The sequence below is a fragment of the Pantherophis guttatus genome, chromosome 1 (assembly GCF_059756535.1).
Source record: "Pantherophis guttatus breed Tessera chromosome 1, ASM5975653v1, whole genome shotgun sequence".
NCBI lineage: Eukaryota > Metazoa > Chordata > Lepidosauria > Squamata > Colubridae > Pantherophis > Pantherophis guttatus.
The window spans coordinates 179,959,130-179,984,310 of NC_142063.1; the positions used below are offsets into that span (position 1 = coordinate 179,959,130).

Here is a 25,181-nt window from a genome sequence, read left to right on the forward strand (position 1 = left end):
GGTTGAACTGGTAGTTTAAAAAAAGCTATGATCCAATGATCACCTGTGCCGTGCGGTTTAGCTTTGCTAGAAAGCAGGATTTCCTGCTTTCTAGCAAAGCTAAATTGTGCACCACAGCTGATCCCCCCCTCGCTGTCCTACTTACCTTCCCTAGCCTCCTTTTGGCGTGTACTGCGCATGAGTTGGCACCAATAGTGGGGTTTCTCTTACCTTCGCTACTGTTGGGAACTGTGAGTGTGTGCGGCGCTTCTGACACGCAGAATGTGTCCGCCCTCCTGCTGCCACAACTACAAATTTGCCCAATCCAGAGCGAACCAGTAGAAATCCATCACTGGGTGCCACACTTCTTGCCGCACTGCCCCACTGCCCCAGGTGACCAGACAATCTGTGGATCATGAGCCTGTAACCACTCCAGCCCAAGACCACCGAGTGAGGCACTGCGGCGACATAGAACACGGTGTCTTCCATATGTGGTCCAATGCGCATGGGAAGGGGTCTGGTCGCAGCAACCACAGGGCCTGAATGAAGGGGCTGACCATCAATCGTTTCCACCAAGACCCGCGGTGACACCTGCTGCTGGGGGATGGACCACTGCATGGCAAATGCTGAGTCTGTGAAGTTGGCCGTGGTCCCCGAGTCCACCAGGGCCTGAATTTCCACAGCTTCCTGACCTGGCACGAATACACTCGCTGCTAGCACGAGGTGCTTCACTAAAAGCTGTCTATAGTGGAAATGGTTGGTCCATTGCCCCTTGAGCTTGACCTACCTCTAGGCTGGGCCATGCCCATTTCCCGCCACTGCTTTGGGTGCCACACTTGGCTTCCATCTGGCCTTGGCCGCCACAATACACCACCTTTACGGCGGTGGCGATTCTTTTTGGCTTGGATCAGGTGAGGTCATGCAGCCCTCAATTGCATTGGCTCATTAGGCGGCAGTACCGACGGCAGCATTGCCTTAACAGGTGCAGGTACTGTTCTGACCTAGGCTCCCCGAGAAAGCTTAAATCACATGCTTAGTCCCAAAAAACCCTCTTTTATTTAAACGGCTGTGAATTATGGTCATTCACAGCCCGTAATAATAATTCAGAAATATTCTGCGAACAGTCTGACAGATGTCTGCCACAGTCTTTCAAGGTAATGCTGATAAGCACCCACCTTTATCTCCCTTAAAACGCTGCCAGAGACCTAATTGCCAATTAGTTTTGCAAGGCCAAATGGAGCACAGCGTCAAACAGAGCTTCTCAGAGTTTGAACCGAGTTTGAAAAAAAAAAAGAAAAAAGAGAAGAGTTGAGCTTCGGCAAGTAATATACGCAAGGGAAGAGGGTACTGCTGGACGTGTGAGCCTGGAGTAACACCGCTCCTACAGCAACATCCAACGCATCTGCTTCCACTACAAACAGATGGTGGGGATCAGGATGTTTCAAGATGGGCTCCTTCATGAATGCCTGCTTCAAGGCCTGGAACAGAACCTTTTTCTAAAAGAGCCGAGGGAGGGGCGCGATCAGGGAAGCGAAGCTGGGGATAAAGGTCCGATAGTTGGCAAACCCAAGGAGTCGTTGGACATTCTTCACTTGCCAAGGAGGTTGCCAACCACGCAAAGACTTGACCTTGCTCGGCTCCATGGCAATGCCCTCGGGAGAGATGTGATGCCCCAGGAACTTGATGGTGGACTGGCAAAACTGGCATTTTTCCAGTTTTGCATACAAGCGATTCTCCCGTAACTGTTGCAAGCCCAGGCATAGGTGGCTCTCCCGGGAGGGAGAGTAGATCAAAATGTTGTCCAAGTAAATCACGGCAAACTGGTCCAAGAGATCCTGGAAAATGTCATTCATAAAATGTTGGAAGATGGCGGGAGTATTGGTCAGCCCAAATCTCATGACCGTATACTTGAAATGTCCGTATCTGATGCCAAATGCCATCTTCCATTCATTCCTGGGCCAGATCTGAACAAGATTATAAACTCCGCGCAGGTCCAATTTGGTGAACATGGTAGCCTCCCAGAGCTGTTCCAACAATTCGGGAATAAGGGACAGAGGATGCCAGTTGTGCACCGTGATGGCATTTAACTTGTGGTAGTTGCAACAAAGCCTCATGTCTCCGATCTTCTTTTTCACGAACAAAACCAGGGCAGACAGTGGCAACAAAAAGGGCCGGATAAAACACCAAGCCAGGTTTTTGTCCATGAAGTCCCACAATGCAGCCAACTCTGGATCTGACATCGAGTACAAATGCCCCACTGGGAGCGGCGTGTCTGGAATCAAATCAATGGGACAATCGTATGGCCAGTGCGGGGGCAATTGGTCTGCCTCCTGCTCGCTGAAGACATTTGCAAAATCTTCTAGGTCAGACGGCAAGGACACCCCAGTGGGCTCACCAACTGGCCTGTGCAGACTTGGTGGATGTGGTCCACGCATTGCAAGCTCGGGAAAGTGAAGAGGTTCTGGGACCAGTAGATTTGCAGATTGTGTGTCTGGAGCCAAGCCATGCCCAAGACCACGGGGAAATGTAGGCTGGAGGTAATATAAAACATGAGAGCCAATGGTCAGGCTCAAGGGTTACATGGCGGCCTTCATCGGCCCAGACAGAAGCTCTCGGCCATCAATGGTCTCCACGAGCAGAGGATGATCCACTGGACAATGAGGGACTGCATATTTGGCTGCAAACGTCACGTCCATATAGTTCATTGTGGCTCCAGAGTTGACCAAGGCATGTGCCGGAATCCCCTGTGGACTACTGGACAAGAATACTTGGGCCGCCAGGATCAAGTGCTGGGTGGGTCCAGGATCCACGTCCACTGGGCATGACTTGGTGTTGGTGCACGCCCGACCCAGAGGCTCCCTTAGATCGGGCTCAGGGCGTTTCCCAATAGGGTATTCTGTGGCTATGGGGTAGGCCCAGGGGCTGACGCCCCTCATCACTTCTTAGGGCAAGACGCAACCATGTGCCCAAGTTCCCCACAATACAAACACAACCCCGCTGAGCGCCATCTGTTTTTCTCAGCCACTGACAGATGGGGTCTGGCTGCGCCTAATTCCATGGGCTCCTCCCGCAGAGCCGGGGTCTCACGCACAACTGGGACCACCCAGGTCTTCTGGGAGGCATGGCGACTTCCTTGTCTCTGCAACCGCGCATCAATCCGAAAGCACAGATGGACCAGCATGTTGAGGGTCAGAGGAATATCAACCCGGACCAGTTCATCCTGCACTTCCTCTGACACCCCATCTTGGAACATGTCCATGAGGGCAACTTTATTGCAGGCCAAATCCTGGCGAAGCAGCCTAAACTCGCTGATATATTCCTGCAGCGGTTACTGGTCCTGCTTCCCCCAGTCCCCCATCTCAGTGGACCTGAGAAACAATGCTGAACAGGGTGGAGTTCACCCCGTCTCCCAAAAGTGGTGAAGAAACTCTGATACCGCCATCTCAGGGACTGAGAGACGACAACCACTTGCTAAGTGGCCTAATTACGCTGGTAACAGTCCCCATAGAGTTAATTATCCAATCGGTAGGGCTGAAAGCCAATCTATCAGCCCTCCTGAACACAGACTACACAAGGTGCCTGGTTAACCCAGCCCTAGTAGAAATGTTGGGAAAACGATTAAAACAGTTGAAGACCCAGTGGAGTTCTGCTAGCTAGACGGATCTATGGCAAGCTGTCTAAGCCAATACTTGATGACCCTAAGAGAACTGAAGGAATTGCATTCTTTTATTGACAAGAACCTCAAATGTAGATTTATCCAGCTGGTGCGATACCGGGTGGCTGCCCCCATTCTGTTTCAGGAGAAAAAAGATCGCTTGCTTTGCCTAGGTGTGGACTATAGAGGGTTAAGTAGAGTATGCGTGGAAAATGTTTACCCCTTGCCTCTAATGAAGGACATGTTAGCTCATTTGGCAAAGGGGAAGATTTTTACTAAGTTGAACTTGCAGGAGGCGTACTATTGTGTGAGAATCAAAGAGGGGTATAAGTGGAGAACTACTTTTAATTGTCTTCTGCAGTGTTTCCAGTTCAAAGTCCTCCCTTTTGGCCTCCAAGAGCCTTGGTGGTGCAGCGGACTAAGTGCTGTTAAGTGCTAGCACTTAGCTGCCAGCTGCCTGCAATTAGTGCAAGTTCAAATTTCACCAGGCTCAAGGTTGACTCAGCCTTCCATCCTTTTGAGGTAGGTAAATTGAGGACCCGGATTGTGGGGTCAATAAGCCAGCTTTGTATAGAACAACATCGCTTAGGGGGGGCCAAAAGCCCTAATAAACAGGTATATACATAAAAGTATGCAGGCTATTGCTATAATGCATTGTAAGCCGCCCTGAGTCTACGGAGAAGGGCGGCATATAAATTGGACTAATAAAATAAATAAATAAGGCACTCCCGCTGTGTTCATGCAACTAATTAATGAAGTGCTGCACGAGCACCTATATAATTGGGTGCTGGTATACTTAAATGACATTGATTTACACTGAAATGAAAACTGAGCATGTGAAATTGGTGAGAACTGTACTCAAAAAACTAAAACCTGTATGCTAAACTCTCCAAGTGTGAGTTCCACCAGAGTAAAATAGACTATTTAGGCTACCACATCTCACATGAAGGAGTCAAAATGGATCCCCAAAAAGTCCAGGCAGTACTGGATTGAGCTCCACCCCGCACCAGAAAGCAACTACAAAGTTTCCTGAGTTTCACCAAATTCTACTGCTAATTTATCCCATCCTTTGCCCAGATCACACCCCCAGTGTGACAAAAGGAGAAGGCAAGCCTAAACTCAGCCACCCTTTTAAAGTGGACTATGGAGTGCCAAGCAGCATTCGAAAAGCTTAAAAACTTGTTTGCAGCCAATATTATAAGTGCTTTGGAACTTCTCCAACCACTAAAGGATACAATGAATGATATACTACAGGGGGGAAAATATAGCCCAGATGTGGAAAGAAGCCAACATTGTGTTGCTCTGGGGCAGGGGTGAAATGCTACTGGTTTGGACGAATCGATAGCAGAGATTGGGGCTGGTTCACCAAACCAGTAGCAAACGATGGCTGGCCATGCCCCCAAACGGTCAGCAGCCCGCAGTCCTACCATGCTTCCCTGCCTTCCACACAGTCTTCCCGGCATCCCCATGGCCAGCTTGCCAAGGCAGACAAGCGGAAGGCCACGTGGAAGGCAGGCAAGCATGGCAGGGCTGCGGGAAAAGGAGCTAGCAGCCTACTCCCTTCCCCGCAGCCCTGCCATGCTTGCCTGCATTCCATGCTGCCTTCCTGGCAGTCCCCCAAGCCCGCTTACCTTCCAAGGTCGGCGTCCAGCCTGGTCCGGCCAGTGGGTGGGTGGCCGGCCCTTGGTGGAAACACAGACGCTGAGCTGGGGCTGAGAGGGGCAGCAGCGGTGCTCCAGGAGGGCAAGTGGACATCCCTGGGCTGCTGTACATGTGCCCGGCCCATTTCTGCAAAGGCAGAGCCCCCCCCTGCAGGGCAATCCAAAGAGGGGAGGGGGATGCTGCAGAAAAGGCTGCCTTCCATCCAGGCCTCCCGTGCCGGCTCTGCAGGGCTTGGGGCTCCGAAGCAGCCCACTGGCTTCCCACCTGGCCACCTGCCTGCTCTCTTTGACTGCTGACGCCACTCTGGGAACTCAGCCCACAAAGTCCGGCACTCCGGGGGAAGGAGGTTCAGCCACGGCGCCGCTTCCTGCCAGTGAAGAACCGGAGCAAGAGGCGTGGAAGCCTCCGGCGGCCGGCAGGGCGGCAGCCCCCTGAATGGGGAGAGGGCCAGGCCCTACCGTGCCATTGTGGAGCCTGCGGCGCTTTCCCTTCGGCCTGGGCAGCGGCACTTACCCAGTGGGGCCAGTGCGGGTAGCCCTTCATCTTGCTGAAGACCAGGTTGCTGCACTTATAGCGGGACATGGCGCAGGCAGAGAGAACAATGCAGCCCCTGCCGAGGCTACCCTGGCTGAGGGATTGTAGTACCGCTGCAGCAACTGGCGCGCCCAAGCCGCTTTGCCTGCGCCTTCATGCGCTGTGCTTGGAAGGGGCTGCCACCCTCCCTCTCCACCTGGCTGCACAGTGTGCACACGTCCGCCTGCCCCCCTGTAGCAACCCCTCCGCCGTTTGCTTTCATTTCACAGAGAAGAAAGAAAATGAATTGCGGCGGCGCAGCACATGCACGTTTGCATGTGCAGCAGCCCCGGGATGTCCGCAGCCAGCCTGCTCTCCTGGAGCACTGCTGCGGTGCTACCGTTCACTTTCATCAGCTACAGCAGGCAATGGTGTGCATTTAAGAAGGGGAGCGTGTTGCATGTGCTGTGGTGCCACCGTTCACTTTCTTCCTTTTCCCGCTGCGAAAGGCAGAAGGCTCTGCGCATGCGTGGACTTGGCACGTGCACATTTGAGAACCGGTAGGGAAGGTAAATGAATTTCACCCCTGGTCAAGATGTTACAAAGACAAAGAATTACAGACCAATTTCACTATTAAATAACAAAAAGCAAACTTTTTGCTGCCATTCTGGCAGAAAGACTAAAGAAGATTTTACAGGCACATATACATGAAGACCAGGCAGGCTTTCTGCTGAAAAGATATCTAAGAGATAATGTGAGGACTGTCTTAAATATTATTGAATACTTAAAATATTCAATATAAAACAAAAAAAAATTGGAATGTGATTCATATTTTAATACAGAAAAATTTGAAGATGGAGATAAAGATGAAAGCAGAACTTTTCCTTTTGGGTCTAATGGAAAAAGACCCGGCGAAAAAATTCAGAACTTTGTTACTATATATGTTGATAGCAGTAAGACTATTGTATGCACAAAAATGGAAGGACACTTTGATTCCTAACATGGACAAAATGGCTGCAGAAGTTGATGGAGTTGGCTGAGATGGCAAAATTGACTATTTTGATTAAAGAAAAGAAACAAGTACTTTTATTTCCACATGGAGACCACTTCAGAACTTAATGCTTGAAGTGGAAAAGAATGAAACATTGATCTTGGATTTTACCGATTAGATCGATAAATCTTTATAGAAATGGCTTGTTCATATTATGAAAAAACAAAAAGTTGTGATTTGATGTTAATGCCTTATTTTACTGCAACAGAGAGTTGGAAGTCAATGTTTCTTTTTCTTTCTTTCTTATCCTCCCTCACTTCTCTTTCCCCTCCTCCTCCACACTTTTTTCCTATTTACTTTTGTATTTTGTATCTTATTTTACTATATAACCCAATAAAAATGTTAAACTATATATATATATATATATATATATATATATATATATATATATATATATATATATATATATATATATATATATATATATATATAAGTTTAAATATATATAAGTTTAAATGCTTGTTTGCAGCCTAACCTGTCCTAAAATATCCAAATCTGACCGTCCCATTTGTCTTCCAAGCAGATGCTACTGATGTGGCAGTGGAGGCTGTATTCTTACAGCGGAACAAGCAAGGGAATTTTCAGCTATGCACCTACACCTCTCTAAATAACTCTAGACGACTGAATGTAGATGAGTGGTTTGGGAGAAGGAGGCTTATGCTGTGTGCTGGGAGCTCTCTACATGAAGGCACTTCCTTAAAGGGAGCAAGGTGCCATTTGAGGTATGGACCGAACATTCTCTATTTATTTCCAAGACAGCAAAATCTGGAAGACTAGTTTCTCTTGTCTTATTTGTTAAAATTTAAGTGGTAATGAATATCAAAAATACCTCTTTTGATCAGTGTTACAAATAGTTGTATCCAGTAGTGATATTTTCATACTTTTTCTCTGGTACTTCCTAAATGAAGCATTTGGGGCCCATAGTGTTTCTCACAGTATAGGAGGACTGAAGCAGCGGAAACCAGGATGAAAGAAGGAATGCTAAATGGAAAAATGTAAATAAGCCATAGAACCTGGACTGTCAGATTCTGAAAAAGAAATGCCAATATACTCCTAGTATGATGAAGGAAAATGAACTAAGGGAAAAACTGAAGCTGGAAGTACTTTATCAAGAGGGCTCTCATCACAATGATTTGCTTTGGAACTGTGATTTGGTGCAATATTCTTGTAATTTCAAAGAGACCATAATGAAGAAATATACCTACAACATGATATATTTAAAAATAAATGTCAATTAATGACATAAATTGCATTTTTACTTCTACCTCATTTCCTAGCAAAGCAGAAACACATGCTTCAGATGCATCACAAATGGCTGTTAGATCATGACCTCCTTCAAGAGCCAGAATGATTCGTCCTCCAGCCAGCCCCATAAGCTGTTTGGTGAGGTATCCAAAGCCTGAGAAAAAGCAAAGAAGAATAAGGTGCAGAATAAGAATAAGCACCAAAAATAAGTCATCTGAAAAATCAGAAATATTTCAAATCATTGTCTCCACTTTCAAACCTATTCCCATGATGATAATATACATAGTCTGTTTATAGTTGACTAGAATTAATTTGAATTTAATTTGAATTTTAATGCAGATGTAATCAATTCATTTTTTGAATCTATATGAAAATCAGAGTGCTCCTATATAATAAAAATATTTTTAAAAAAGATGTGCAGTTTACATCACAAAATGCATGCACTAAAATAATCCATATTTGGGAAAAATGTAAATAAAAATGATATCAACCCTGTTTCTTACAACCACAAAGATATAAAATAACAAATGTTCCACAAAGAAGGAACATTTAGAAAAATGAGAAACTGAGCACTATTGAAAGTTGTTTTCTCCGTCATAGTACTGAAATTCTGTAAATATGTAGCCTGAGATATTTGATAAATTTGTGGCAAATAATCTTTTATGAGTTAATCCAATATGCTATTTCTGTCCTATCTCTGACTCTCTAATCTGTGGGTTAGGCATAGGAAAAACTTCCCACAGAAATCACCTTTTTCTCCCTCTCCCTTCACAGAGTGGTCTGGTGATTCATTGTTTTCAATGTGTTTTTCTCCACTGTATGTCTGCTTACTCTCTTATAATCCCTTCCTCTCCAAGAATGTAAATACAAACTTTAATTCCCTTTTTAAGAATTATCCTAGAACTGAAGAAAACCTGGCTTCCGGTTTGGTGTCGCGGCGATGCAGTTGGGGAAACCAACTAACTAACCAACTAACCGCCGCTGACAGGTCTGCAGCCCTACCCTGCCCTGAAGGGACAGGGGAAAAGAGAGGGACCCCTTGGGCGGCCGAGAGGAACGGGCAAATTCCTCGGAGGCTGGAGGCAACCTTCTAAGTCAGTGGTGGGGGACGGCAGCCATGGCGGCTGCCTGGAGACTGCAACAAATCAGGACAAGCAAAGTGCAGGAGGAAGGAAGAAAGGACAAAGTGCTTTGGAGCTGGGTGAGTGACACCAGCCCAGGCGAGAACAACGCATTAATGAGGATATTTATAAATAAGACCCCAGCCTTACTTAGTGGCTGAAGATCTGAGGGGCTTGATGATTTTGGGGGGAAAAAAGGGGGAGAGAAGTTTTAAACCCTTTAAGAACCTTATTTCACCACTGATTGATTGGAGGGAATTGCTTATTAATTAAATAGAGGTGGATATTTGAACTTTCTTGCTAAAACCGAAATGAACTTGAAAAGAGAAAAGCGAAATTAAGGATTTGCCACCTTTAAAAGACAGACAAAGAGATCAAACGGATTGCTACATAAATGTTTCAAAATGGCAATTGAAGCTGTGACTAAGTGAAAGTGTTGATTGCGGTAACTTGTTCTTTCCTGAAAAGAACTGATTTGACTTGTTACATATTGTGGATTGCCTTGAAAAGAACTATGCCTTTTTGAACTTTGGAGATTCCTATTCTGTTGTTTGATGGCTTTATAAAGAAAAAAAAATACAATGTCTAATAAACTTTTAACTAACTAGCGCAGCAACCAAAGACTTGGCACAGGACCAGAAGTGGAGAAGCTGATGTTTTACTGGAAACAAACTTTATAATAGAATTAAAAAGGATATGTAGAGTTTTAAGCATGGAAGTATTGACTTTGAATTGAAACGTATATGGACAGACAAGGAAAAGAAGAAGCAAAATAGATAAATTGGATAGCAATATTTGAATGTTTAATTGTTTAAATGGCTCAAAATTTAAATGAGCTTTAAATAAAAATAAGTGTTCATGGTAAACAAAGATAGAAATATTAAAAATAGAAATGGGAAGTAAAGGTGATTAAAAGTGATGTTTATAAAAGCATAACTTGTAACATGCTTTAGTTTTTAATTTGATAACAAAGTGGTGGATGATAATTATGTTTAATTGTTAATGATTTTAGATGATGTATTAAGGTACACAGATGGAAGTTATAATTGTGATTGCACTTAATATATGTTGGGAATGATTAATATTAAGAAATAATGGGGATACACCAGGGGTGAAATCTAAAATTTTTCCCTACCGGTTCTATGGGCGTGGCTTGGTGGGGGGGGTGTCCTGTGACTGAGTGGGCATGGCCAACTCAAAGTCATTCAGCCACACCCACTCAGTCACAAGACCCCCTCCCACCAAGCCACGCCCACAAAACCCAGTAGGAAAACTTTTTAAGTTTCTATTCTGCCGGCGTGTCCTTACCTTTCTCTCACGGCTCTGCCCACCTGCCCATTCCCCGGAGTCGGGGAATGCACCATTCCCTGACTCCTACTGCCCACCTTTCTCCCGCAGCTGGCTGTCAGGGAAGGGAAGCGCCCGAAAGGCACCGGAGTCGCTCACTTTCCTTCTTGAATGAGCCGCTCTGGTCCACGCGCCGGCTGCGCAAGCGCACATCCAACCTGCCGCTAAATTAAATAAACAGTGTGCGCTTGCGCAGCCGGCGTGTGGACCAGAGCGGCTCATTCAAGAAGGAGAGTGAGCGACTCCGGTGCCTTTTGGGCACTTGCCTTCCCTGACAGCCAGCTGCAGGAGAAATATGGGCAGTAGGAGCTGGGGAATGATGCATTCCCTGACTCCAGGGAATGGGGCAGGTGGGCGGGTGGGCGGAGCCTCCAGCTTCCATTGCTCCCAGTTCTCCGAACCACCGGCCATCATCACTACCTACTCGCCTGAGCCGGTCCAAACCGGGAGCATTGCACCCCTGGGATATACCCTGGAAGAGTACAGTTGGAAATAATGGATTAATAGATAACATATGGAAAAAGAAATTTTTAATAAGTTAGTAGAATAAAAGGGGAAGTTGAGGTGGATAATATGCTGAAAATAATTATTAATAAGGGGTGAAAAAAATGTTGGGTGATAATTAAAATGAAATGGTAAATTTTGAGATCTCTGTGTAAAAGTTTAAGAATATGATAGGATAGATTGGGTTTAGAAAACGAGAAAAATAGAAATTTTGATTAATAAATTGAAATAAAAATTGAGTTGTATACATTTGGAAATTAAGATTTGTGGTGATAAAATTGTAAGGTAAATAGACTAATAGACTAGATTGTTTTTGTGTTTAATGTTGATGCTAAAAGGAGCAAGGGATAAAAAATTTAGATAAAGCGGTATTGAATTCTGACTTATAATTGAATTTATAATTGAATATAAAAAGGAGCTTTGCCTTAGTAGGAGATTAGAATGTATGATGAGATAATAGAAAAATTTATTAAGATGTTGGAAATTATGTTAAAATTGTTTGTTTTTCATTTGTTAAATTAGTGTACCCATTTGTGACCGGACCAAGACTTCGTTCTTGAAAAAAATTTTCTTTTTTATGTTTATGTTGGAAAAAAAAAATTTTTTTTTAAAAAAAGAATTATCCTAGAGCTGAGGTGAGCATTCCAAAGAGTGGGGGAATGGAGAAATGGAAAGTACAGTCACAGTCCCATTTACCAACCACTTCACTTAACAAAAGGGCTGCCTATCTCAATTGTGGTTGCAAAATAAGAACTAAGAGTACCATTTTTGTCTTTCCTGATATTACCCAAATTCCATACAGTGAAATGAGAACAGTGATTGCTAAATTTGAAGCTGAAAGATCCTAAATGTAAATATAGAAACAAATATATGTGAAATTTAACAGCCCGAAAGAACTTACATTTTGCCGATAGATTATATCCCCCAAGGGGTGCAGGATGACCTTCTACGGCATCAAAACCTGATGACACCAGTACAACATCTGGAGCAAATTCATGAGCAATAGGCATTACTATTGTTCTGCATCATGAATAGCCAATCCCCAAAAGAAAAAAAAAAGGCAGAAAGCAGATTACTGTACCTCACCAAGATACTGAACAATTCGGTTTTCTTCTTCACTGGCATTTTCAACACAAATAAAAAACAAACAAAGAATGAGAAAAGAACTAGAGAAGATGCTAAAGCTACAAACGAACACTGTAGCTTATACTGTAAAGCAGAACTTCTGAAGTTTACCATTTTCTTTTATAGCTATAGAAAAAATGTACATTGATCTACAAATTTATGAATAGTTGCACAGAAAACAATGAATTACTACATCATACATGTGAAATTCTATGGATCACATATAACGCTAACCAGGTACAACTAAATTTGCTTAGTCCTGACTGAAATGATTGGCACTTAAGAAATTAAACTGTACAGCTGAGTGTCAATTATTTTAATTTCATAATATTAATATTAAGTTTAAAATGCATGCTTCATCTGCATATAATTAGGATGCATGATTAATAAATGAAATTGTGCACTGAGAATGCAGGGCCTAAAGTATTAATGGTGAATTCAAGGATGTGGAGCACTCTATTCAAGTAGTCTAGTTCCTGTTGGTTGCGTTTACTATTGTTTTGGAAGTGCTCTGGCTGCAACCAAGTACCGTGTTTCCCCGAAAATACAACCTACCCCGAAAGTAAGTCCTAGCTTGATTTGCCCAATGTAAGCCCTATCCCCAAAATAAGCCCTAATTAAGAGGAAATGGGTAGATTATGAGTAGAATAAATGCCAAATTAGGATTTATTATATAGTTTCATAGCCGAATGTTGTTTTGAAACGTATAGTATATGGGGGACATAATAATAATGTTAGAAAGAAATGTTTAGCATATCCCTATATGGTGTAAAAGGGTGGTAAAGTATTATATATTGTGATATTAATTTGGATTTCATCTTGTAGAAGCCATGGGGGGAGGGGAGGGGGAGGGGGGTTAGGGAGTGGGGGGGAAAAGGAGGGAAAATTTGTGTTTGAAAAACTTTTTTAATAAAAAAAAAAAAGACCCCACCCACTCCAGGATGCACAGACAAATGCTAGGGTGGAAATAGTGGGTAGAGCTGCCCTACTACTTACCTTCGGATAGTTGCAGCCAGGCCTCGCACACCCTGGCCCATTTCTTCTGCAGCCAGCAAGGTTTTCCTGAAGGCATCTGCAGTTAATAACAGAGCTCCAGATTGCCTTGCCAGCCACAGAAGAAGTTCCTGAAGGCCTCTGACAGGGAAAAGGAGGCTGGGGATGACTCATGCAAGTGAGGTGAGTCAATGGACGACATTCCCCCCTGAAAATAGGTGCCTTTTTTGAGGGGCAAAAAAAAAATATAAGACCAGGTCTGATTTTTGGGAAAACATGGTAGATAACTATTCTTGGCTTTGTGGTGGATTTTTATTCTTACTATTACACTATTAGTATTAGTATTACACTATTTTGGACAAAAAGATATTTAGGCATAGCTGTCTAGCCTAATTCAAATGTTTTGCTTTAGAATATAATGAATGTTGTGAGAAAGAGAACAAATATACTAGTTTTTATTCCTCATTGCGTTCTAACCAACAGGGGTTAGAGTGCAGTACTGCAGGCTACTTCTGCTGACTGCTGGCTGCCTGCAGTTTGGCAGTTTGAGTCTCACCGGCTCAAGGTTGACTTGGCCTTCCATCCTTCTGAGGTCAGTAAAATAAGAACTCAGGTTGTTGGGGGCAATATGCTGACTCTGTAAACCTCTTAGAGAGCACTATGAAGTGGTATATAAGTGCTATTGCTATTGCAGCTGGTTTTCTGTGCTCAATCAAATGAATGCATTACTATAATGGAGAGACTTCTAATCTATGTACATTTGAACATACCCTCTATTAAGGGTAGATTTTTTTGGAAAATAAATCTCTATGTGAAAAACATCCGGACTGTGTTATCTATGAGCTGAGGTGGCACAGTGGTTAGAGTGCAGCACTGCAGGCTACTTCAGCTGACTGGTAACTGAAGTTCGGCAGTTCAAATCTCACCTACTCAAGGTTGACTCAGCCTTCCATCCTTCCAAGGTGGGTAAAACGGGGACCCAGATTGTTGGGGGCAATATGCTGACTCTGTAAACCGCTTAGAGAGGAATGTAAAAGCACTATGAAGCGGTATATAAGTCTAATTGCTATTGCTATTGCTACCTGACTCATGGAGCTTTTTGTTTAGAATTACTGCTAATTTTTTAAATTGTGACATATGCTTTCTTTTAGGCCAGTGTTTTTTAAAAGTGTGGTCCCAAAATTTTTGGAGGGTGCCTCAAGATCCTCTCAAGGGGCCTTGTAATTTTTTTGCCAGCCTACGCTAAAAAAACAATACAATATTTAAACCCCATCAAACAATCATGAGAAGCAGTAGCAGTAGCAAATGCATCAACTTTAATTTTTTAAAGCAGTAAACATCAATAAATATAACCCACATAAACAAAAGCTCTTTTGGGGTCCTCCACAATTTTTAAAAGTGGGAAGGGGTCCTCCAAAAAAAATGTTTAAGAAACACTTAAGTTTCTTAAGTTCTTGGCTTACATTTTCCCTTGGAATTTATCTAAAATGGATTTTAGGATAATTTTACCATGAACAGTAGTTCCAACAATTACTTTCCTTAATCTGATTCTATAAATAAAGGCTGTCCCAGTGCCTTTCATTTATTAAAATGAGACTTACTCATCAAAAACTACAAGAGGAAATGTCATATAAGGAATACCGTATTTTCCGGCGTATAAGACGACTGGGCATATAAGACGACCCCCAACTTTTCCTGTTAAAATATAGGGTTTGGGCTATACTTGCCATATAAGACTGCCCCTCTTCCAATGCACACCAAATAAAAATTAAAAAACATCAACTGGCTCACCTACAATGTAAAAGCAGCTGTGCTAGACCCAAAATGGCCCCTGTAACAAGCAGGAACCTCACACAGCCACAAAAAGCCCCCCCAAAAAACTTTCACACTCTAAACACACACAACACAACACAACTGGCTCACCCACAATGTAAAAGCAGCTGTGCTAGACCCAAAATGGCCCCTGCAACAAGCAGGAACCTCACACAGCCACAAAAAGTCCAAAAAACCAACTTTCACACTTTACACACACAAAATTCCACATACAGCTTTGTGAGATTTTGTGTGTTTGTGTAGTTGGAGTGAAACACTACAGAAACACACTAAATCTCAGAAAGCTGCACAAATATTATTTTATTTTATTTTATTTTTATTTTTATATGAAAGCTAAATTTAAAACTTCCTAAACGGCTTCCTAAATGGCTAGGTCTAAAAAAGAACAACTAAAAAACCCCCAATTGACTATTTTTTTTAAAGCTCCCAAAGGGGAAAAATCTTACCCAATAGAACAGGGGTCTCCAACCTTGGCAACTTTAAGACTTGTAGACTTCAACTCCCAGAATTCCTCAGCCAGCTTTGCTTTGCTGGCTGAGGAATTCTGGGAGTTGAAGTCCACAACTAACTCCTTGCTTGATTGCAGGCAGGGAGTTGCTTGCTTGCCTGAATAGATTCAAGCAAGCAAAGCAAGGCAAGCGTTGCGATTAGCAGCTGAGGTAAGCAAGCTGGAGGGGGAAAACTTTTTCCCTTTTACGTGGTTTCTGGCGATCCCAACTGAGTTGCAGGGAACTCAGCTGGGATCGTCAGAGCTGGGATCGTCAGAGTAAAAGGGAAAAAACTTTTTCCCTTTTACGTGGTTTCTGGCGATCCCAACTGAGTTGCAGGGAACTCAGCTGGGATCGTCAGAGCTGGGATCGCCAGAGCTGGGATCGCCAGAGCCATTTAAGGCTCGTCAGAGCCTTTCGGGCTGGTCTGCCTGGTTACAGGAGAACTACACCCGGCGTATAAGACGACCCCCGACTTTTGAGAAGATTTTCATGTGTTAAAAAGTCGTCTTATACGCCGGAAAATACGGTATATGTTGAAAAGAACCACTATTAACTAAGGTGACCAGATTTTAACATTGGTAAAGAGGGACATTGTGGGTGTGGCTTATTTTGTGGGCGTGGCTAGCTGGTCATGTGACTGGGTGGGCGTGGCTAGCTGGTCATGTGACTGGGTGGCCATGGCTATGTGTATAGGGTAAGGTGAACAGATTTTAACATTGGTAAGAAGGACACCATTGTGGGCGTGGCTTATTGTGTGGGTGTGGCTTGGAGGCCATGTGACTGGGTGGGCGTGGCTAGCTGGTCATGTGACCGGGTGGCCATGGCTATGTGTATAGGGACTACTCAGAGGGCTGAAAAGTCACTTCTGACAGGTTCTCACACTTTTGACTGGTCCTCACACTTATGACCATCCTCACATTTATGCCCGTGCAGCATTCTTAACAACCATGTCACTCATTTCAAAACTGCTTCTCTTCACCATGGTGACAAGATAGGGCAAAAACGTAAAATGTGAGGACAGTCGTAAGTTCGAGGACTGGTCAAAAGTGTGAGGACTAGTCAGAAATAACTTTTTCAGCCCTCTGAGTAGTCCATATGCACAAAAGGACTAACCAGAGGGCTGAAAAAAGTCATTTCTGACAGGTCCTCGCACTTTTGACTGGTCCTCACACTTATGACCATCCTCACATTTATGCCCGTGCAGCATTCTTAACAACCATGTCACTCATTTCACAACTGCTTCTCTTCACCATGATGACAAGATAGGGCAAAAATGTAAAATGTGAGGACAGTCGTAAGTTCGAGGACTGGTCAAAAGTGTGAGGACCAGTCAGAAATAACTTTTTCAGCCCTCTGAGTAGTCCATATGCATAAAAGGATACAGTAATAGAGAGGGATGAAGGAAGGGAAGGGAAATTAGAGTAGGAGTGACGGTTAAGAGAGGGAGGAAGAGAGTAGGAGTGACGGTAAGAGAGGGAGGAAGTGAGGAGGAGAATATTTCCTGAGGAAATAGGGAGGAGAAGAAGAGGGTGGGGGGAAGAGAAAGTAAGAAGAAAAGAAAAGAGAGGTGGTAGGTTTGAGGAGAAAGATTGCTGTACAATAAAAAAGATGAAAGGGAAGAAAGCCAACCCCAAACAAATATAAAGATATTAAGATAAAGAATGAATTGTTAAACTTTAAAGAATAAAAGAAAACAAATATGAATAAATAGCAATAATTAGAAACACACATACAAACATACCATGTATTTTCTTTGAACAGAATATTTGGCTGGTTCACAAATTTAAACAGTGTTTATAGTCATTTCAATTAAATTTACAATTTCTATATTTCCTTTTTGCCATATTTATTCCTCATCTATTTTTTTAAAAAAACAATATTACCCTTCATCCTCATCTCTAATCTTAATCAAATTCAATTTTTCCCTTCTATTCTATATTATACCCCTTCCCATTGTCATCTATTTTTATATCCATCCTCACATTGGTTAATTATGTAATTATGTAATACAGTTGTTTAATACAAATTCAACATTTTAATATAAATCAATTAGTTATATAACTATCTTTTTTGTATATTAATCAATATGAACATGAATATTCCAATTATTTCCATGCAATCCAATTTCTTACAAATCAATTAATTATATTTACCAATAATAATAAACCAAATAATTTCCCCCATATATTCCTCCAAACCACAATTTAACCATTTCTGCTTTCAACACAGTATACAATTAATAGTATCTCAATTATTACAATTCCCTAGTTAAAAAGAGTTTTTTTTCTTTTGTGTTTTAAAATCTTGAACTCTCCTCTTTTGCCCTAAATAATTTCCCATTGTTTACACCTACCTTTTTTGGTGAGGAAAAGGAAAATAAATCTGCTGCCTAATTTTCCAACAGTTGCAAGCAAACAGCAAAGCCAACAGCCTGTTTTACTTTCAGTTTCGTTTTGAACTTGGTTTGCACAAAGAGAAAAAAAAAACTGCTGAGCAATTTAGCAAGAGCAGAGCCCTGCGCAAATCAGCTGAGAGGGGGAAGCCGAGCTAATCAACGTAGGGCGGCCCTTTGAAGCCCCGCGGCAAGAGTTTAAACAGGTTTTTTCCCTCTAGCCATCAGCTGGGACTCAGGAGGCAGCCGGGACTCAGGAGGCAGAATGAAAAATCGGGACTTTTTTAAAACGCCGCGGGACGCGGGACAAATTGCTCAAAAGTGGGACTGTCCCGCCAAAAGCGGGACGTCTGGTCACCTTACTATTAACATAAATAGCATGAAAAATATCACATGAGAAAGATATCATAAACAAAAAATAATAAAAAAAAATAAATTTCATACATTAAAACTTGCATTGCCTTTATGTAATGTATTTCTTTTTTTATAAGCATAAGGCTTATAAAAGTGTACAAATTTGAATATTAACATACAGATACTCCTAATCACCCACCAAGCTAGGAAAAATTTGTAAATTAAGAATTACCTGAAAGCAGTCAAGTATTCTGGATCTCCTATTGGTGGATTAAGACCACCAGTAAATGCTATATTTACATTAAAACCAACACCCAATCCTATGCCAACCTAAGAAATAGAAAATGAAGAAAAAGAATGAAACAGGTTATGTATCTAGAAAATATTAATATCTATAAGATTGTTTAACAGCACTTCAAATCATTTAATAGTTCTTATGCAATTTAATATGAGAAAATACAAACCGATGTAGAAATTTGAATACCCTTCCTTCACTATTACGATAGTGCGATCTTAACTTTTAAATACTTTCATGACACTATCTGCCTGCCAGGTTCCTAGTCACTGTCTTGACTGGGGCTTTGAACAGGATTGCTCCATGCAACCTGTGGATCGCTTGGTCCCTCAAGAGGAGGAATTGAAAAGGATAAAATGGAATAGAAATATCTAGAATGCTGCTGGTAGAAGTTGAGCAAATTTTACCGAACGCAGGTAAGAGCTGCTATTAAAGCCTACCATATTGCAATTTGGGTAGTGAAGTCTAAATGTCTGCAGATGATCACCCAATGACCCTCTTTAGGGTGACCTGTTTCCTCCTGGGAAGGAGAGTATAGAGGTCTACCTGCAGGGCCAATTAATCCACTATTTAATCATTCTGACTATCAAGAAATTCCTCCCTACTTCCTGGTTGGATCTCTGTCTGACAAGCTTCCAGCTTCCTGTTCTGCCCTTAGATGGTATTAGAGAATAAATCGGCCTACCATGAGGTAATATTACTTCCTGTAATCTTGATGTTATTCATCTGTTGATGTACTTAGAACTCCATTGGCTTTTTTTGGCAGTTTTTTGAAGATTGAAACCACATCAGTTCTTTTCTGGTCCTCTGTCAGTTCCCTCATCCTCCAGGAACTATGAAAGATTTCATTCGTGGTTCTGAGATCACCTCTTCCAGCTCCTTCAGTACTCTGCGATATAAATCAGGAGATCTGATCCAAGAGATTTGAATGCAGATAGGTATTCTCCTACCAAATCCTTACCTATTTTGACTTGCATTCCTGTGCTATCTTCCACGATGATGCTTTTGGTAGACTGGACTATTTTTCTTTTTGTGAAGACAGATGCAAAGAAGGAATTAAGTAGTTCTGCTTTCTCCTTGCTGCCCACCATATTATTGCCATCTTCTCCTACTATAGGTAGTCCTTGACTTACAACCAGTGGTGGGATTCAGCCAGTTTGCACCACTTCGGGAGAACCGGTTGTTAACTTTCTGAGCAGTTTGGCAAATTGGTTGTTGGAAGAAATCATTAGGGCAGAGAACCGGTTGTTAAATTACTTGAATCCCACTACTGCTTACAACCATTCATTTAGTGAGTGTTTGAAGTTACAATGGCACTGAAAAAAGTGACTTATAATTGTTTTTCACAAGACTGTTGCAGCATCCCCATGGTCACATGATCAAAATTCAGATGCTTGGCAACTAGTTCATATTTATGATAGTTGCAGTGTCCTGAGGTATATGATCACCTTTTGTACCTTCTGACAAGCAAGAATGGGGAAGCAGATTCACTTAACAACCATGTTACTACAGTGATTCACTTAACAACTGTGACAAGAAAGGTCATTAAATGGAGCAAAACTCACTTAACAAATGTCTTGCTTTGCAAGAGAAATTTTGGGCTCAATTGTGGTTGTAAGTTGAACACTATCTGTAGTGAACAGACTTTCTAATTGCAATTTTTTTTTTGCAAATTGCAAAGAAAACAAATTTTTAGTTATTTTTAGCTTTTGTTGCCAGTCGTTAGTTCATTCTGACCCTTAGTCTTCATGATTCTGCAAGGGCAGCCTTGCAAATTTGAGCTATTTACTGGTATTCTATTCTAGATATACCCCCCCGCCCCACTTTTCACCTTTTATCATTGTCCTTTTTATCCCTCCGTTTATCAGAGAGCTCTTTGTGCAATCATGCTCGTTTTGTCCGGCATCTCATTTTTCTTTCTCTGTGGTATTTTTCTTTTTTGTTTTATTTTCTTGTTTTTCCATCTTGAACTGTTTTTCCCTCTAAGATTTCCATTCATGGAATCTTTCCTAATCTCTCTCTTCGTTTGATGAAGTCAGCTCTTTTAAGGTCTAGAACACCAGTCTAACTTTCTTTAGTTACCTGTGCCTATATTATGATGAATTCTAGTATGACATAGTCATTCTCCCCCAAATTCCTACAACTTCCACTCCTTCAGCCATTTCATCCCTATTATTAAGTCCAGGATAGCTGACCTTCTAGTTCAGTGATCCCCAACCCCCGGGCAGTGGCCCATTATCGGGCCACGTGTGTGGCACCGCAAAGGCTTTTCCTCTCTTGCATGAGGAGAGCTGTGCATGCCAGTTCTCCAATCATGTGGCCTGGTTCCCTTCTGCACCCCACCCCACCCAAGCCTGGCCACCAAGCTGCTTGCTCCTGATGCTCCAAAAGCTTTGCTGCCTGCTGCCCAGGCTGCCTGCACAGGACACCCTATCTGCTTTTGGATAGTTGGGCAGCCACAGTTATTCTGAAGGAGGACGAAACCATGGCCCCAAAGGCTTCTCTTCTCCACACCAAAAGCTTTTGCAAACAAAAGAAAGGCTTTGGGGGAGCAATCTTGCACTCTTCAGTCCCTTTGCAAAAGCTTTTGGTGTGTAGAAGCCTGAAGAAGTGCACAACTGCACCCCAAAGGCTTCTCTTCTCTCTTGCGTGGAGTTGTGTTCTCCTCTCCCCTTCCCAGCTGGGCCACTAAGCCACAAAGGTTGGGGACCACTGCTCTAGTTTCCTCCTCAATCTTTTGGATGATAAAGCTGACAAGTAGGCATGCCTAGAACCTGTTCAATCTTCCACTTGATGCAGTTTGTCTTCCAGTTGATATCAGGATAGTTTAACAGATTAATAGAGTTGGAAGGGACCTTGTAGGTCCAACCTCTCACCCAAGTAGCAGACCCTTCTAATAGATGGCAGTCCAGTCTCTTCTTGAAAACTTCCAGTAATGAAGCTCCCACAACTTCTGAAGGCAAGCTGTTCTGTTGGTTGATTGCTCTCACTGTCAGAAAAATTTCTCCTTATTTCTAGATTGAATTTCTCCTTGTTCATTTTCCATCTATTGTTCCTTGTCTGGTCTTCAGGTGCTTTGGAAAATAGCTTGTTCCCCTCCTCTCTGTGGCAGTCCCTCAAATATTGAAACACTGCTATCATGTCTCCCCTGGTTCTCCTCCTCCTCCTCTTCACTAGACTAGCCATGACCAGTTCCTGCAACCGTTCATTGTATGTTTTAGCCTCCAGTTCCCTAATCATCTTGATTGCTCTTCTCTGCACTCTTTCTAGAGTCTCAACATCTTTTTTATAGTATGGTGACCAAAACTGGATGCAGTATTCTAGGTGTGGTCTTACTCAGACTTTATAGAGTGCTATTAGTACCTCACTTGATCTTGATCGTCTCTCTCTGTTAATGCAATTTAGGATTGCATTGGCTTTTTTGGCTGCCACCGAACACTTTTGGTTCATATTTAATTGGTTGACCACTATAAGACTCCAAGATTCCTCTCAGTTACTGCTATTAAGCCTGGTTTCACCCAGTCTATATGTATAGTTTTGGTTTTTCTTGCCTAAGACTTTACTTTTCTCTACATTGAATTTCATTTGGTTAGATAGGGCCAGTGTTCAAGTCTGTCAAGATTCATCTGGATCTTGAGCCTATCTTCTAGGGTGTTGGCTATTCCTGCCAGTTTAGCATCATCTGCAAATTTGTTAAGTCCCCTTCTATTCCCTCATCTAAGTCGTTTATGAAGATATTGAAAAGTACTGGGTCTAAGACGGAACATTGTGGTACCCCACTGCTTAATTCCCTCCCTGTAGATGTAGTACCATTAAGGACTACTCATTGAGTACAGTTTGTCAGCCAGTTGATGGTGATGCTATCTATCTCACTTTTTTTTAACTTACCAAGAAGTAGGTTGTGGTCTACTTTGTTGAATGCCTTGCTGAAGTCTAAGTATATTATGTCCACAGTATAATATAATAAGTATATTATGTCCACAGTATTTTGCTGGTCTACTAATTTAGTCGCTATGTTGAAGAATGAAATAAGATTGGTTTGGAATGATCTGTTTTTAACAAATCCATACTGACTTCCAGTTATTACTTTTCTCCTTTCTAGATGTTGGCAGATCTGGGTTTGTTATCATTTTTTCCAGTATCTTTCCGGGTATTGATGTTAGGCTGATTGGTCTGTAGTTTCCTGGGTCTGGTTTTTCTCCTTTTTTTTGAAGATGAGAACCACATCAGATCTTTTCCAGTCCTCTGGTAGTTCACTGGTACTCCAGGATTTTTGAAATATGTGGTATAGTGGTTCTGAGATGATATCTGCCAGCTCCTTTAGAACTCTAGGATCCATCAGGTCCCAGTGATTTGTATTCATATAGTTAAAAGTTCCCATTACTACAGTGATATTTTTTCTGCATATCTCAGGTAACTGATTTGCAAAAAGTTCATCTATTTTCTTTGCTTGTTTGGCTGACTTGTAGTATGTCATATTTTTCTGTAGTATTCACCCAAATATTTTCACAAAGGCTTTTGCTTTTGGCATCATGCATTTCTGTGCAGCTGTAAGAATTCTTTACATACAATGCAACTTCTCCTTTTTTCTTTTCTTTTAAACAAATGATATCCTTCTAGTAATATATTCCAATCATAGCTCCATCCCACCAAGTTTCACTAATAGCAACAATATAGCTACCCTCACATACCAGGACTTCAAGTTCTCCCTGTTTATTCATACTCTCAGCATTAGTGTATAGACATCTGAACCTTGCATTTACGTGTTGTGTTTCCTATTTTATACTCTGGTGCCCTTTTCTCCTTTTGGTCTGATTTGTTGTCTTGTGGCTTATGCTTTGGGTTTGGTCCTAAAAATTGGCCACAGGTTTAATTTAAAGCCCTTTGGATGACCCAGATGATTCCAAACATATTCTTTCCAATCCTTGTGAGAGCCCATGTCCAGTTAGAAGCCCATCACTTAGATAATGTAAATGATGGTCCAGAAATCCAAAGTTCTCTCAATGGCACCATCCCTTGTCTGAGTCACCAATCACCACCACACACCTTTTTCTCTTTGGGGAACCCAGAGGATTCCTCTACTTTGTGACAGTCTGTGTTACTTTTCTTCCTGTGATTAGAACAGCTGATGAAGACTCTCTGCAGCTGTCCATACCATTGACTATATTATCCTTCTGGAATGCCCTGGGGGATGAGACTGGGGGGGGGTACTTTGTTGTCCTGATTCTCTTCCCTCCTCTGTAGCTGTTATCAGGAAGTGAGGGGTCCGGCCCTTACCCCTGCTTTGTGCGGTCACACAGGGTTCAATAAACAGTGCTTCTATTTAACATCTACAAGTAGCTATCGGATGAGATCAGCCATCAGTAAGAAGTAAGATATAATCAGTATGCTGATCATACCTAGTTGCATTTCTCAGCCCATGCCATGACCTCCCTCTTACAGTGCATGGAAGCTGTTAAGGGTAACAGACTGAACCCTGAGATAAAACTGGCTCTTTGGTCCATGAAAAATTGCCAACTTTTATTTTGAATGAAGTTGCCCTGCCCCAGATGGACCCAATGCATAATCTAAGGTTGTCCTAGACAAGGTGTAAATTGCAGTCATGATGAGGAGGGCCTCTGCACAACTGTGAATTGTGTGTCAGTTATGTCTTTTCCTGGACCAACTTGTTCACAGTCACCCATTCCCTAATCATCTCCTGTTTTAACTATTGCAATGTGCTCTACATATTGAAAAATATCAAAAAAATTCAATTAGTCCAAAATGTCGTAGATCACATGGTTTTATATAAGTTACACATTAGATCTCTTGTAGGAGGTCCAATTCAAAGTGATGAAGCTCTACATAGTTTGGGGCCATGTTATTTGAAGGATTCTCTTTTCTCAGTTATATCTAGCCAAATCACCAGAATGGGGAGACGGAGAATGTTATGAGTCTCCTTTATTAAGGAGGTCCACCTCCTCTATTAAGGAGGTCCATAAAGGAGTTTGCAGGGGTGTCAAACTCAAGGCCCGTGGGCCAGATCTGGCCCATGGTGGTACTTAGTTTGGCCTGTGGAGCTGACCTGGAAATAGCAAATGACTGTCCTGCGGTGCCTCTGCTAGTGAAAACGGGGTGCAAGGGTGCCCTGTGCCCTGTTTTCAGCCTGCACGGTCTCCTACAGCACTCTGCCAGCTAAATAGGGTGTGGGGGCCTCCAAAGGCTTCCCCCGGCCTGTTACAGGCCAAAATGGTTCCTCCATGGGCCAGATCCGGCCCTCCGAGGCTCCGTTCAGCCCTCTCCACAGACTGTGCCTGCTTTGCTAGAATCCTGGATTCCACTTACTCCTCCCCACCCCATTTCCCATGGCTGTACTGTACTTACTTTTTGAAGAGCTCCAGAAGAGGCTGACCCACGTGGCAGAGAAGCCAAAGTCTTTTATTCAGAAGCCCGTGAAGCTGTAAGAACGTGAGATGTAAGGAAAACAGCTTTCCCCATCAGAATAAATGAACAGCTTCTCTGCCATGAGGGCCTGCAGGCTTAGTTTGGGCCCAATCTGGCCGGCGACGAGCTGCCTCCTGCTTGCTGCTGACTGGCTAGTTCAAATGAGCTTTAGGGATTGGGGCATGGCAGCCAATCAAC

The 25,181-nt window shown here is 42.6% G+C and overlaps 1 protein-coding gene across 35 annotated transcripts in view; it reads right to left on the reverse strand.

The window, feature by feature from the left end:
• HDAC4 (histone deacetylase 4) overlaps positions 1-25,181 on the reverse strand; it is a 555,425-nt gene that overhangs the window by 58,470 nt on the left and 471,774 nt on the right. For 24 of the 35 annotated variants that reach the window (XM_087885457.1, XM_087885399.1, XM_087885492.1 and 21 more), the window contains 3 exons: positions 18,498-18,595; positions 11,979-12,097; positions 8,126-8,259 (listed from right to left, as the gene is read on the reverse strand). In XM_087885457.1, coding sequence (XP_087741583.1) covers positions 8,126-8,259; positions 11,979-12,097; positions 18,498-18,595 — 351 coding nt within the window. Of the gene's footprint in view, positions 1-8,125; positions 8,260-11,978; positions 12,196-18,497; positions 18,596-24,923; positions 24,998-25,181 lie in introns of those variants that run through there. The other 11 variants (XR_015732045.1, XR_015732047.1, XR_015732046.1 and 8 more) reach the window with 4 other exon arrangements.